The sequence below is a fragment of the Globicephala melas genome, chromosome 10, assembly GCF_963455315.2.
Source record: "Globicephala melas chromosome 10, mGloMel1.2, whole genome shotgun sequence".
NCBI lineage: Eukaryota > Metazoa > Chordata > Mammalia > Artiodactyla > Delphinidae > Globicephala > Globicephala melas.
Window position 1 is genome coordinate 20,337,417 of NC_083323.1, and position 13,631 is coordinate 20,351,047.

Genomic DNA, 13,631 nt, shown 5'->3' on the forward strand with positions numbered 1-13,631 from the left:
AATCACCCTAAAGGCTGGCCTCTCTGTCACCCTGGTCAGTGACCTCTGTGCGCTCTGTCCCTGGCTGGGGGAGGTGTGGAGAGAATGGGTTCTTACCTTCCGAGGAAGAATGCGATGTAAAACGTGGAGCTGTTCAGATTGACAAACTGAAAAAGAAACATTTTCAGGGTGAAGCTGTTCTCCCACTCGGACTCAGTGCGAGGCTGTTCTGTGGATACAAGGGGAGCAGAGTTTGAGAGGCTGCATCTGACTCCTTCTCAACTCCCTCTGTCCAGCTCCCCAGATGCGCGGGGTGGGAGCAGAGGCTTCCTAAGGAGGCTGCAGGAGAGCCCAGCTTGCCTACAGATGACATGCGACAGAATGGACCATCCGTGGGTTCCTCAAGCTCCCAGACCAGCCCCAGCGAGGCTTTGGTGGGAAGTGATTACTAACTTGTCCGAGGGCAGGGAATATCGTTTGTTCCGCTGTTCCAGGATGCCCGGAGAGCCTGGAGTAGAGACAGCCAGGCTGAAGGGGCCGCACTCCCGGCCCTGGCTCCTTGCAGGAGCCTCTCCTTTTGCTCTTAGTTTCCACCTGTGGGGTGGGGCCTGCGTGGCATCAGGTCCCCTCCCATCTCCTAATAACTCCTTGGTCTCGACTTCTATTTCTGGTGTGATGTGAGGTGCTACTGGGAGAGAGGGAGTCAGACCCCCCATCTCAGAATGAGCATCTGACCCCATTACCTGTCACCCTCATCCATCATCATTTCCATTCTCAAGGACAAGTACCGAAGAGGTGACCTCATCTTTAGAGCTTTTATTGTATAGCAGCATCTTTGTCTTACAATTTCCTGACCTCAGTCAGGCACCAATTTTCATCTTCTTGTATTTCAATTTCCCTACAGCAAATGCTCTTTGGACATGGTGATGCAAACCAAAAATATGGATCAATCCTCCAACCTGAAATCTCACGTCAAATGTGCTTATCCTTCCCCGGAAGTTGCATCCTCACCTCAAACAACGTCAAAGAAAATGCATTTAATGCAATAGCACTTTCTGTTTCCACATTCCCTGAGCTTCTAAATTGCTCATTTACCATTTTACCCCATCAATTCCTTTCCCACAAGTTATAGCTCAAAATGCTTCCCAGGAGTATATCTGAGAAGGGAGGGGAGAAAGAATGAGAATCGGATTTCAAATGGTTTAAATGTCAATTTCAGAACAAGGCCATACTGCTGTTGAGGGAAGAAATGACAAAGGACGCTTCAAGGGCTTTAGCTTTACTTCACCTCTGCTAATGAACTCTTGGTTACACAGGAAGGTCTCCTAGCTCGTCAGCCAGCTGGGTGGGTTCCCAGGTGGCCCAACCAAAGATTGACCATGGCTGATATCTCCACAGGCATCTTTTCCAGCCTGGAGCAAGGTGCCCCCTGGACACAGTCTATCAATGGGCAGTTACCTCTTCTGTGGACATAAACTTCTCTATTTTTGGGCAAAGAGTGGCGGTGATGGAAGATTTCAATGAATTCAAAGGAGATATGCCAAGTGCCTAGCTCTGTATCTGGCACATAGAAGGGCTCAAAAAGATGAGATGCCAGATGTATCTGGCATCTTTTATTATAATGATGATTATAAATGAAAACACTTTTGTGATTTTTTTCTCCCTTTGGCAAGCTACATATGGGAGTGTGCTAAAACAGGTTTTGTGTGGGAGCATGTAATTTTCTCGAACTGCATAGAGTAAAATGACTAATATCTCATTAATGAAATTGGGACAATTCCTCCATCTTGAAAATGTAGTAAAGGTACAGCTCATAGCTCGTTACCAGATTGTTCTGGTGCCTTAAAGAGTCGGAGAAACGTTCCTAGGGATGACTTGTCCAGATGAATGTCATTTCCACGGATGTCAGTAATGGTTAGCCTGTCTACATAAAAGACTCCCAGTCTTCAAAGCAACTAATTTTGCTGTGATTTTATACGCCATTAAAACTTGCTGTGTTTTTAATTAAATAAAAATTGTAGGCAACAGCAAACGAACGCTTTTCTAAATGATTATAGGTACTTCATACACATGTACTTTTGTAAGAGAAAACCTACTTTAAATTATATTAGCTCATGAAAGATAATGTCTAAATGCTTTAAAGCTTTAGGTAGGAAAGATTCTCTCAATTCCTAGACATATCTAACATGTCCTGTTGAGGGCAAAGAACAAATTGTTGTATGCAATTCAAAATAAAGGGAATATTTGTTTTCAGCAGTGTTTCAGAAATGAATCTTTGAGAAGGTATTCTTCAGACCACAATACTGTACTGTGAAATAAAGAGGGTTCCACTTACCTAAGTTTGTCAGAAGCAGTGCAACTTTTTCATAGAGCTGTAAAATAAATTTAATACATTTAACAAACTGTAGATGTTCTAAAATCTGTAATTATGAAGTAAATAGGTAAGTCATAAATGAAAATAATTTCATTAACCATCCACTGTGCAAACAATGAAAACATCATCAACAATTGTGTCCTTTCAGGACAAGAAAGAATTGTACAAGGTCCCATTTTAATATTTTAAAAGTCTCACTTCTTGTTTTGGGGCGAATAATTCTGTAACAACAGGCCAGCTGCCACTAATTATCAGCTTGCTAAGGGATGCTGGGCAAGTCACAACATTCCTGGGCCTCCTCAATGTAAAATCTCTAAGACTGCTTCTGATAAGGGTCTGTAATCCTGTTGTTTTTATGGGCTGATTTTCTAGATTATAGCATTCCTAAACACCAAAGTGATCAAACATTATTGGGAACCGCCAAATTTATGGTAATTTGCTTTTCTATTAGTGAATTAGATGCATCCCTAACTCACCCAGCCATCTGGTAAATAGAGGGTCCTAATAGGATGGAAGGGGTGTGTGTCCCTGTGCTTGTGTGTGTGTATGGAAGTACAGGGGGTACAGTTAAGGGCAAATCCAGCTCTAGGAGATTCCCTAGGGAGGGTATAAATTGAAAAAGAAAAGAGCAAGTGCTTTCTCTAAAATGAAAGATGATCAATGAAAATGAAAAAGAAAACTAGTCAAATGGATTTGAACAATATGAAAATTAAGATCACATTTAGACTAAAGTAGTGAAATTTCACTGGTTAAAATTCCCCAGGCTGGAATAACAGCTTTACCAGCCAGCAAGCTATAGGTCTTGGGCATGTTACCTCACCTCTTCTTTAGACCATCGTTTTCCTTACATGTGGTTGAGAATGGGTATTGGACACACTCATCTTGAGGTCCTTCCTAACTTTTGCATTCTCTTACCCCAGATTTCTTCTAACTACAGAAATAGTCTAAATACTCAGATTGTATGACTCTAAACTTTCAGCAAAGACTGTGGTTTGTTATATTAAGATATAAATAATTCATATGGCCACAGTATCAAATTTTGTATATAGAAATCTCAGACTCTTGGAGTCCAATGTTAAAACAGACCGGTATAATTTTCAGTAAGAAATCTTGTGTTATAGATGAGTCATACATTTCAATTTTATCATAAAAATAAAATACTGGTAAACAACATATTAGGACAGATATTCTAATCAAAATTATTTTAATATTACAAAGGCATGGTATTATTAAAGTTACTTACATAATTATCAAGGAAAATTAAATTCAACTGGTGAGACAACCTTTCTCAAAAATATAATTTTTGATTACCTAGTTCATCCTTTAATCTTTCATGTTGATGTACATTTGTTAAAGTGCCTCGCTTTGCACACTTGCCTCAAAGGCCTTGAGAGCTGGTGATATGCCATCGTTATTTTTGTTTGGAAACTGAAAAAATTGGAATTTAAAAAAGGAACAGCACAGGAGTTGAAATATAATTATTATTAACCTTTTGAAAAGTAAGGTAAAGTGTAGGAGGACACTGGGATTCATGGCATCTGTGAACATTTTATCTGGATGATACAATGAGATGGAGAGTGAGACTTTGAGCAGGATGCAACAGAAAAGAGCACATAAACAAAGGGACTGGGAGCCAGCAAGAGAGCTTCACATGAGTGGTTTCTGGAAAAGGCCTGATTTCTCATTAGCCAGTTGAGACAGAAAGCACGGATAGTTTGTTCTGATAAGAGTAGTAGAAGATCTAAGTTTCCAAACTGGATGCCACAAATGGTTACTGTCAGAATCTTTAACTAACAGCAAGCTTTCTGATCCTAAGGATATGTCCAAAAGAAGCTATGAGCACTTCTAATTTTATCTTGTCCACCTGATCAATATATGTGGGTTTGTTCTGATGCAAGTCATAGTTTCTGGTTTAGTTCTTTTTGGAACAAGTCATTGTGGTTTTCACTGTTTACAGGTTATAATGAAATGTCAGATTCATTTTGGTATGGCTGAATAAAAAGGATGGTAATGACTTTTAACGTCTTCCTTTATTGGCATATATAGCTTGAGACCACTATATTGAGATGTTCTTTGGTCACTAGTGAAGCAGAATAATATTGAAAGAGCATGACAAGGAGGAGTGAGGAAATCTGTCTGTTCACTCTGTCTTTGAAATATTTATTTTTCAAGACATGGAATAAAATGAAAACCCCGTAACTAGTCACTAAGAGGCATAATAGTTTGTTAGGATCCAGAATACTTTTGTAAAATAATATGAGCTTTATTTTTTTTTAAATACACATAAAAGTAAACACACATTGTCAAATCCAGAAAATAGGCATTCCTTATAGATCTTCTTCAGTTAGGGTTGGAAGAAAGTCAGAAATAGGGTATATGATCTATAATAATTATTTGAAAGAGGCTTTAATGAACATAAATTAAATACCAATCTAGCTCTCAAGATTTTTATATTCAGTTAATGAAAAAGTATTCATGATTAATGTCCAAATGATTTTTTTTTGCAAGACCAGTATGGCCAAAATTTTAAATAATTGAAAACAATTTATATAGCTATAAAAACTATATTATTGAGTCATAAAAATGTCTTAAATTGGGTCATTTCAGCAGTCATTAATAGTTTAGTTCTGAACTGGTCAAAGCTATGTTATAGTCATTAGTCTGTCATTTGTCCTTTATTCAATATTTGCTTTTTAAGGACTTAAAATTTTTAAAAATATATTTTGATGAAGAGCTTTCCTAGCTATATTACACATTTGGTTGCCTTCATAACGGAACCTGCAAAGCTTCAGGGCATAAGACAGGAGTGTAAAGGTGTGTGCTGGATGAGGATGTCCTCAGAGATGGCCAAGGAGGGTAAGGCAATTGGTCACTGCACAAAAGGGTCCTGGATGATGCTGGTTTTAGAGTGTGTATGCTTTTTATTTTCTTTCTTTCCCCTTGCTATGGCTTGTCATTTTCTGACCTTGTCAGTATTCTTGCCTTAGTAACCTTCTGTTATTTTAGTTTGATGTTGGCTGAGAAATCAGAACACCAAATGTGTTCACATTGTATCTAAAAATAAAGAAAGAAAGAAAAGAAAAGAAACCTTAAGGGCATTCCTAAGAATGACACATGTCAGCTTTAGTGTGTGGGCTTGGTCATCCGTTTTGGTGACTCAGAAACCCTTTGTTAAATAAAACATGTAAAACGCCTACCTGTCTAGCTCCTAGCACACAGTAGGTGGTTTGTAGTGGCCCTAATTATATACTATATCCTCTCCCCTCCTGCTTTGTTTTTAGTTTATTTCTTCTTTTCTTGGCTGTGTTCCACTAAGCAGAGGTTTTTGGATAAGTGATTTTCAGTTAACTGAAGTGACAACACTGGCTCCTGGTCAAAATGTACCAGCAAGCATGTGTTTATAGAGCCACTGCATATATGCAGAAATTTATTTCTTAAGATGTATAAATTAAATTTTAATAAGACATTGGAGAAGAGAGATGATAAAATACAGTAAGCTTTAATTCACTGCCTCCTACCTGGACGCAGAATCTTTCACTGCTCAGGCTGTTTGGTTAATTTCACTATGAATCACTCCCCCTCACAACGAATATTCATTCCACAATTAACTTTGAGACTAGCTGAACCGGGGACAGGGGGGAGTGCAAGGGAGTGACAAACAGTCACTTTCAATCTCCACTTGACCAAGCAGTTACACAGTCATCATGTCAAAATGATCTGCAGGTGCTTTTTTTCCCCTACCTTCTGGATTTTTAAACTTTTTTTCTAAAATAATAAAGAAGTTCCTGTATCTTTAATAATAATAATAAATTACCTATATTTCATTATTTCGGTGATTTCAGCACAATGGCCCAGATTTAAGTTACAGTATAAATAAGGGTGAGGGGAACTATAACTGAACACTTACTCCATGCCTAACACTATACATGGCACTCTACATACGTTATTTATTCCCTCCTACAAACCTCAAGTCTAACAATGTCAGCCACTGCCTTTTGTTCTGCAAATAGTAACAACAATTTACTGAGAGCCTACTATAAGCCAGAGCCTGTTTCTGTTGCCAGAGTTTGGAAACTTAGATCTTCTACTACTCTTATCAGGAAAGACAAAAGTTTCTGCCCTCTTGGGGCTACATTCCAGTGAAGAAGATAAATAACAAAATAAATTTTAAAAATAGCCTATTAGATGGCGATTAACGCCATAGAACAAAATAAAGCAGGCGAGGAGCTAGGAAATGGTCAGACGGCAGGAGTGGGTTGCAATTTTAAATTGAGTGACCAGGGAAGCCTTATACTGGAAAGGTAACAGTTGAACAAAGACCTGAAGGAGGTGCAGGAGTAAACTCTGCAGACCCCATGGGAAAGAATGTTCCAGGCAGAGAGAAGAGCAAGTCAAAAGTCCTAGGGTGAGAGCTTGCCTGGCACATTGAAGAGAAAAGGGAAGGCCAGTGAGAAGCAGGAAAGTCAAGGTGAGGAGAAAGGAGACAAAGTCAGAGACCTCGCTGGGGCCAGATGAGGGAGACCCTGGGTCTCCATGTGAAGACAGAACTTTTATTCTGAGCAAGAGGAAAGCCACTGGATACAGTGAACAGAGGCTGGCTTACATGGATGAAGCTTGCTTGCTCTAGCTGCTATGATGAGCCTGGACTGAGGGAAGCAGATGTGGAAGCTGGGAGACCAGCTCGGAAAGCACTGCAGTAATCCAGGTGGGATATGCTGGGGACCTGGACCAAGGTGGGGACTGGGGATGTGTGAAAAGTGCTCAAATTCTGGATACATTTCGATGCTGAGAGAAGCAGAGGAGTTTCAGCCTAGGCGACTACAATGGGGGCTGCAGGAGGAGCTCATTCTGGAGGGAAGATGGGGAGTTGGGGGTTGTGTGTGTTCGGTGAGGATGTTTGGGGTTCAAGGGAGACAGCTGGGCTGAAATATACATTTGAAAAAAACCTGAAATCAACACAAGCTACAAGTACCACCCTGAAATACTCCTTGCTGGGTTATTGCAAGAAATGCTTTGGATACTAATTTCCCATCGTTCAGAAGCAAAAGGAAACAGGAACCAACACTACTGAGCTATGTCACGGAGTCTGAGCTGGGCCTTTAAAATATATTTTTTCTCTAAATTTCCCCAAGAGGTATACAGTGTTATCTTACTGGATAAATAAGGGAACTGAGGTTCAGAGAGGGTAAGTGCCTTGCCCAGTCTTACATTGTAGAAAATCCTGGAGGTCAGATTTGACTCAAGCCTTCTGTATCCCCAGATGAGTACACCTTATGCCAGGCACTTTGCAGCCAGGCCATAAGTGCCACATAATTGACCAGCCTCTCTAAGGCCAGGTCCCTTTAGAAACAGAAGAAAACTCACCTGTAGCACACACATTTTATCCATTTGACTACTTACCTTGCAGCTCACTTACCACGTTCAGCAGCATGATGATGCAGAAATTGATGCACACGGCAGTCCCTGTGGTTGCAACCTGAGAATTATTCCTGATTAACGCCCACTTAAAGGCAGCGAAAGTGCTGACGGTCACCACCCTGTAAATGACGATCCCAAACACGGCGGCGATCACCACGCAGATCTGGCAGGAAGACAGAGGACACCCAGTGAGCACTGTGATGGAATGTTGGAGGAAGGGGCTCCCGCCAAATGGAAAATCCTCGGATGAGGAAACGAGATAAAGCAGCAGTGGTCCTGACTCAAGACACCACAACAAAATGCACACTTTTCATGTGGTTGACGCTTTCTCTTGTCTGTTTGTACGTTCTTTGTTATCCAAATAGAAAAGCCACAGAACTTGAGAGCTGATAAACCGTTAGGCTATGAGGTAACACTTTATTAAACAGAATATCAGATTGAGCAAATGAACAAATATTTATGTTGGAAATATTATCGTGTCACTCTTCTGTTTAAAACTATTTATTGGCTTCCTTTTAGGATAAAAGCAAAGCCCTTATGGTGGCCTGGAAGAGTCTCTCCAGCACCACTGAGTGTTCTTCCCCTTCCTCTGGAGACTCTAGACCTTTCCTTATTGTTTCCAATGGGCTAAGCAGCCTTAATCTTCAAGACCATTTCCTTTGCCCAAAATGCTGATCCACCCATTCCCCTGCCAAACACACACACACACACACACACACACACACACACACACACACACACACTCTCACGCAGTCTAGTTAATACCTAACTCATTCTTCACATCTCAGCTCAAGAACTACTTCATAATTAATGCTTTTCATGAATGCCCACTCCTCCCCCCAGGCTTTTTTTTTGTTATAGGGTACTCTTCATAATTAATGCTTTTCATGAATGCCCACTCCTCCCCCCAGGCTTTTTTTTTTTGTTATAGGGTACTCTTCTTTCAGTAGACAACTTATAATTTCTAACAATTTGTTTGATTATTGCTAGTCTCTCCCACTTAGATGGTAAGCTCCATCTGGGTAAGGATGGTAACTGTCATTTCTGCAGCAACTTAGTATCATGCCAAGTGCTCAGTTATTTGTTGCTGAAGAAGCCTGTGAGAGGTGCATACTCTTATCTATCAGATATATACACAGACTGAACTGAGGCATCTTCCTCTGAACATTTCATGGTGTTTGAGAAGAATATGGCATATCTTCTCTATGAATAATGGGAATTTGAGATTCCAAAAAGTTTTGTGGCTTTCATTAGATGACTTGCTTAATATGTCTTTGAGCAGAGACCTTAGCTTACATAGTCGTCAAAAACTGGATCTTAAAGCTGGGCCTCAGGACAGCGTCTGCCAACTTAGAGATTCCTTTCTTTATAGAAGCTTTTTCTGTGTTTCTCACAGACTCTATTTCTGGCTTGCTATGAGTGACATGCTCTAAAAGCTCAGGTATGAGCCCTAGCTGAACTGGCTAAAGTAGTAGTAATAATAATAGAAAACAAAGAAACAAAAATCGCCCGTGTCTGAATCCTGGAGCTGCTGATAGGGAGACAGGTGAGAACGACACTGAATTATAGACAAGGGTGGCAATGTGGTAGAATGGAAAGTTCACTGGACTCAGAGTCAGAAGTTAGGTCTGAGTCCTGGTTCAGCTACGAGCTAGCAGTGTGACCTTGGGCACATAGCTTGTTCTTTCCGTGGCTTCTACCTCTATGATCTACCACATCTGTAGAACAAGGAGAACTTATGTCCTTAGGTCTTGTCGTGAGAAACAAACCCCAAAACAATAAATGTGGATGCACTTATAGAAGGCAAGGCCTGACACAATTGCTATCAAAGCAGCATCTGTAGAAGGGCACGGATCTGAGTCTTGATCTGAGCCGAGGGACACTGGGCTCAGTTCCTTTCTGGCTACGGGGGGTAGACTGTCTGAATTTTCTATTGTCTTGTCCTTCCCAGTCTAACCAACTAGGATATATACTTACAAACACTTGCTATTTGAAAAGAGGAAAGGAGGATCTTAACCATCCTTTCCTGTCTAAAATGACATTTCTGACATATTTGCATATGTTTTGTTCAGTAATTGACAGGGTCAAAGTTGATCATAAAACGACTTCTTTTTAGGAAAAGCTAACGATCCAGCTTCAAATTAGTGTTTTGCAAACTTGTATAATCATTAGTGAAATAAATGTTTGGGAGTTATAGCTGGCTACATACAGTCTATTAAAAAATAGACTGTAATAAAGCAAAAAAAATCAGAGTTCCTTGCATATTGTAAAGATGAACATTGTTTCAATTACCATATTCGGTTTTACACATCTATTTGCGTAGTATATACTAGGTTATGACAACGTTTGTATTTATTACTGTACGGGCATTGTAAAAAAATGTTTGAAAAACACTGCTGTAGGTATTAATACTATCTCATAGTTTTAGTTCCTTTCATTATGACATAGAGAGACAAATGCAAACAACAGCAGATTAGAGGATCTGAGCTCTTGTCTATTTCTTGGCTAATCTGGGCAAGCTCTTTACCCTTCTGGAGTCTCAGTTGTCCCACCTGTAAAATGCAGCCAGCAATGCCATCCCTGACCACCATGTAGAATGGTTGTGAGGACTAAATAACAGAACGTGCAAAAATATATCCAAACACTTGATATGATTATTGTTGTTACCATGCTACAGGTTTGTACTTTATGAAAGAGTTTTGTAAAAAAGTTTCAGACCATAAAGAATATTCCAGATGCAGAAACAATAAGTCGGCTGCATTTATCTGCAAATGCTTGATACGGTTCTGGTTTTCCCGAAATGGGATTCATCCGCTCTTTCTTGGAATACTTGGCTTCAAACTGGGGCCGTATTTCTTCCTAAAGAACAAGCAGACACATTTTTATGTACTGAAGAACTGTTCAGACAATAAGAAAAAAATCATTTTACCCCACAGGAAAACTGAGTCAACAAATGCCACGGTCAATGACATGGGCTTGGAAACCGGCCACTTAAAGAAAATCTGCAGAATGGTGATCTAGACTTTTTATCATCAAGGCTATGTAATTTAGACTAATAGTTAAGTGTCTCTATTATCTTTTTAAACTATACTTGAAGAAAGAAACTGAGAATGAGAAAAGGGACAAACTTGTCCTGTCCCTAGTGGTTTGAAACAACTAATAAGCTTTTACTTTTATTACTGGGGAGTGATGTGGACACCAGGACAAAGAAAGCTTCTGAACAGCAAAATGTTCAGAATTCGCTTTGTGAGTTATAATATAATTCTTAGTTTTCTACAATTTTTAAATTTTTTGATTTAGGCAGTTAAAAACATGGTGCATCTATTTTTTAATAAGCTCTTATAGATGTCATTCACCCTTAACCATAGGTTTGAAACGTATTCTTTTTGTTGTTGTTGTTGTTGAGGATTTTTGCATCTATATTCATCAGTGATACTGGTCTGTAATTTTCTTTCTTTGTAGTACCTTTGGTTTTGGTATCAGGGTGATGGTGGCCTCATAGAATGAGTTTGAGAGTGTTCCTTCCTCAATTTTTTGGAAGAGTTGAAGAAGGATGGGTGTTAGCTCTTCTCTAAATGAATTCACCTGTGAAGCCATCTGGTCCTGGACTTTTGTTTGTTGGAAGATTTTTAATCAGTTTCAATTTCATTACTTGTGATGGGTCTGTTCATATTTTCTATTTCTTCCTGGTTCAGTCTTGGAAGCTTATACCTTTCTAAGAATTTGTCTATTTCTTCCAGGTTGTCCACTTTATTGACATAGAGTTGCCTGTAGTAGTCTCTTAGGATGCTTTGTATTTCTGTGGTGTCTGTTGTAACTTCTCCTTTTTCATTTCTAATTTTATTGATTTGAGTCCTCTCCCTCTTTTTCTTGATGAGTCTAGCTAATGGTTTATCAATTTTGTTTATCTTCTCAAAGAACCAGCTTTTAGTTTTATTGATCCTTGCTATTGTTTTCTTCGTTTCTATTACATTTATTTCTGCTCTGGTCTTTATGATTTCTTTCCTTCTGCTAACTTTGGGTTTTGTTTGTTCTTCTTTCTCTAGTTCCTTTAGGTGTAAGGTTAGATTGTTTGAGATTTTTCTTGTTTCTTGAGGTAGGCTTGTATTGCTATAAACTTCCCTCTTAGAACTGCTTTTGCTACATCCCATAGGTTTTGGATCATTGTGTTTTTGTTGTAATTTGTCTCTAGGTATTTTTTGATTTCATCTTTGATTCTTTAGTGATCTCTTGGTTATTTAGCAATGTATTGTTTAGCCTCCATGTGTTTGTGTTTTTTACGTTTTTTTTTTTTCCCCCTGTAGCTGATTTCAATTCTCATAGCATTGTGGTCAAAAAAGATGCTTGATATGATTTCAATTTTCTTAAATTTACTGAGGCTTCATTTGTGACCCAAGATGTGATCTATCCTGGAGAATGCTCTGTGTGCCCTTGAGAAGAAAGTGTAATCTGCTGTTTTTGGATGGAATGTCCTATAAATATCAATTAAATCTACCTGGTCTATTGTGTCATTTAAAGCTTGTGTTTCCTTATTTTCTGTTTGGATGATCTGTCCACTGGTGTAAGGGAGGTGTTAAAGTCCCCCTATTATTGTGTTACTGTCAATTTCCTCTTTTAGAGCTGTTAGCAGTTGCCTTATGTATTGAGGTGCTCCTATGTTGCGTGCATATACATTTATAATTGTTATATCTTCTTCTTGGATTGATCCCTTGATCATCATGTAGTGTTCTTCTTTGTCTTTTGTAATAGTCTTTATTTTAAAGTCTATTTTGTCTGATATGAGAATTGCTACTCCAGCTTTCTTTTGATTTTTGTTTGCATGGAATATCTTTTTCCATCACCTCACTTTCAGTCTGTATGTGTCCCTAGGTCTGAAGAGTGGGTCTCTTGTAGACAGCATATATATGGGCCCTGTTTTTGTATCCATTCAGCAAGCCTGTGTCTTTGGTGGGAGCACTTGATCTATTCACGTTTAAGGTAATTATCTATATGTCTGTCCCTATTACCATTTTCTTAATTGTTATGGGTTTGTTTTTGTAGGTCCTTTTCTTCTCTTGTGTTTCCCACTTAGAGAAGTTCCTTTAGCATTTGTTGTAGAGCTGGTTTGGTGGTGCTGAATCTCATAGCTTTTGCTTGTCTGTAAAGCTTTTGATTTCTCTGTTGAATCTGAATGAGATCCTTGCTGGGTAGAGTAATCTTGGTTGTAGGTTCTTCCCTTTCATCACTTTAAATATATCATGCCACTCCCTTCTGGCTTGTAGAGTTTCTGCTGAGAAATCAGCTGTTAACCTTATGGGAGTTCCCTTGTATGTTATTTGTCGTTTTTCCCTTGTTGCTTTCAATAATTTTTCTTTGTCTTTAATTTTTGTCAATTTGATTACTATGTGTCTCTGCATGTTTCTCTTTGGGTTTATCCTGCCTGGGACTCTGTGCACTTCCCGGACTTGGGTGGCTATTTCCTTTCCCATGTTAGGGAAGTTTTCGACTATAATCTTTTCAAACATTTTCTTGGGTCCTTTCTCTCTCTCTTCTCCTTCTGGGACCCCTATAATGCCAATGTTGTTGCATTTAATGTTGTCCCAGAGGTCTCTTAGGCTGTCTTCATTTCTTTTCATTCTTTTTTCCTTATTCTGTTCTGTGGCAGTGAATTCCACCATTCTGTCTTCCAGGTCACTCTTCTGTTCTTCTGCCTCAGTTATTCTGCTATTGATTCCTTCTCGTGTATTTTTCATTTCAGTTATTGTATTGTTCATCTCTGTTTCTTCTTTAATTCTTCTAGGTCTTTGTTAAACATTTCTTGCATCTTCTCAATCTTTGCTTCCATTCTTTTTCTGAGGTCCTGGATCATCTTCACTGTCAT

At 39.1% G+C, this 13,631-nt stretch overlaps 1 protein-coding gene across 2 annotated transcripts in view; it reads right to left on the minus strand.

Annotated features, from left to right (window-relative positions):
• Nucleotides 1-13,631, minus strand: part of ANO4 (anoctamin 4) — a 193,952-nt gene that overhangs the window by 63,774 nt on the left and 116,547 nt on the right. For both annotated transcript variants that reach the window (XM_060305767.1, XM_060305768.1), the window contains exons 12-15: nt 10,490-10,630; nt 7,770-7,934; nt 2,315-2,351; nt 97-208 (exon numbers count right to left, since the gene is read on the minus strand). In XM_060305767.1, coding sequence (XP_060161750.1) covers nt 97-208; nt 2,315-2,351; nt 7,770-7,934; nt 10,490-10,630 — 455 coding nt within the window. The remainder of the gene's footprint in view (nt 1-96; nt 209-2,314; nt 2,352-7,769; nt 7,935-10,489; nt 10,631-13,631) is intronic.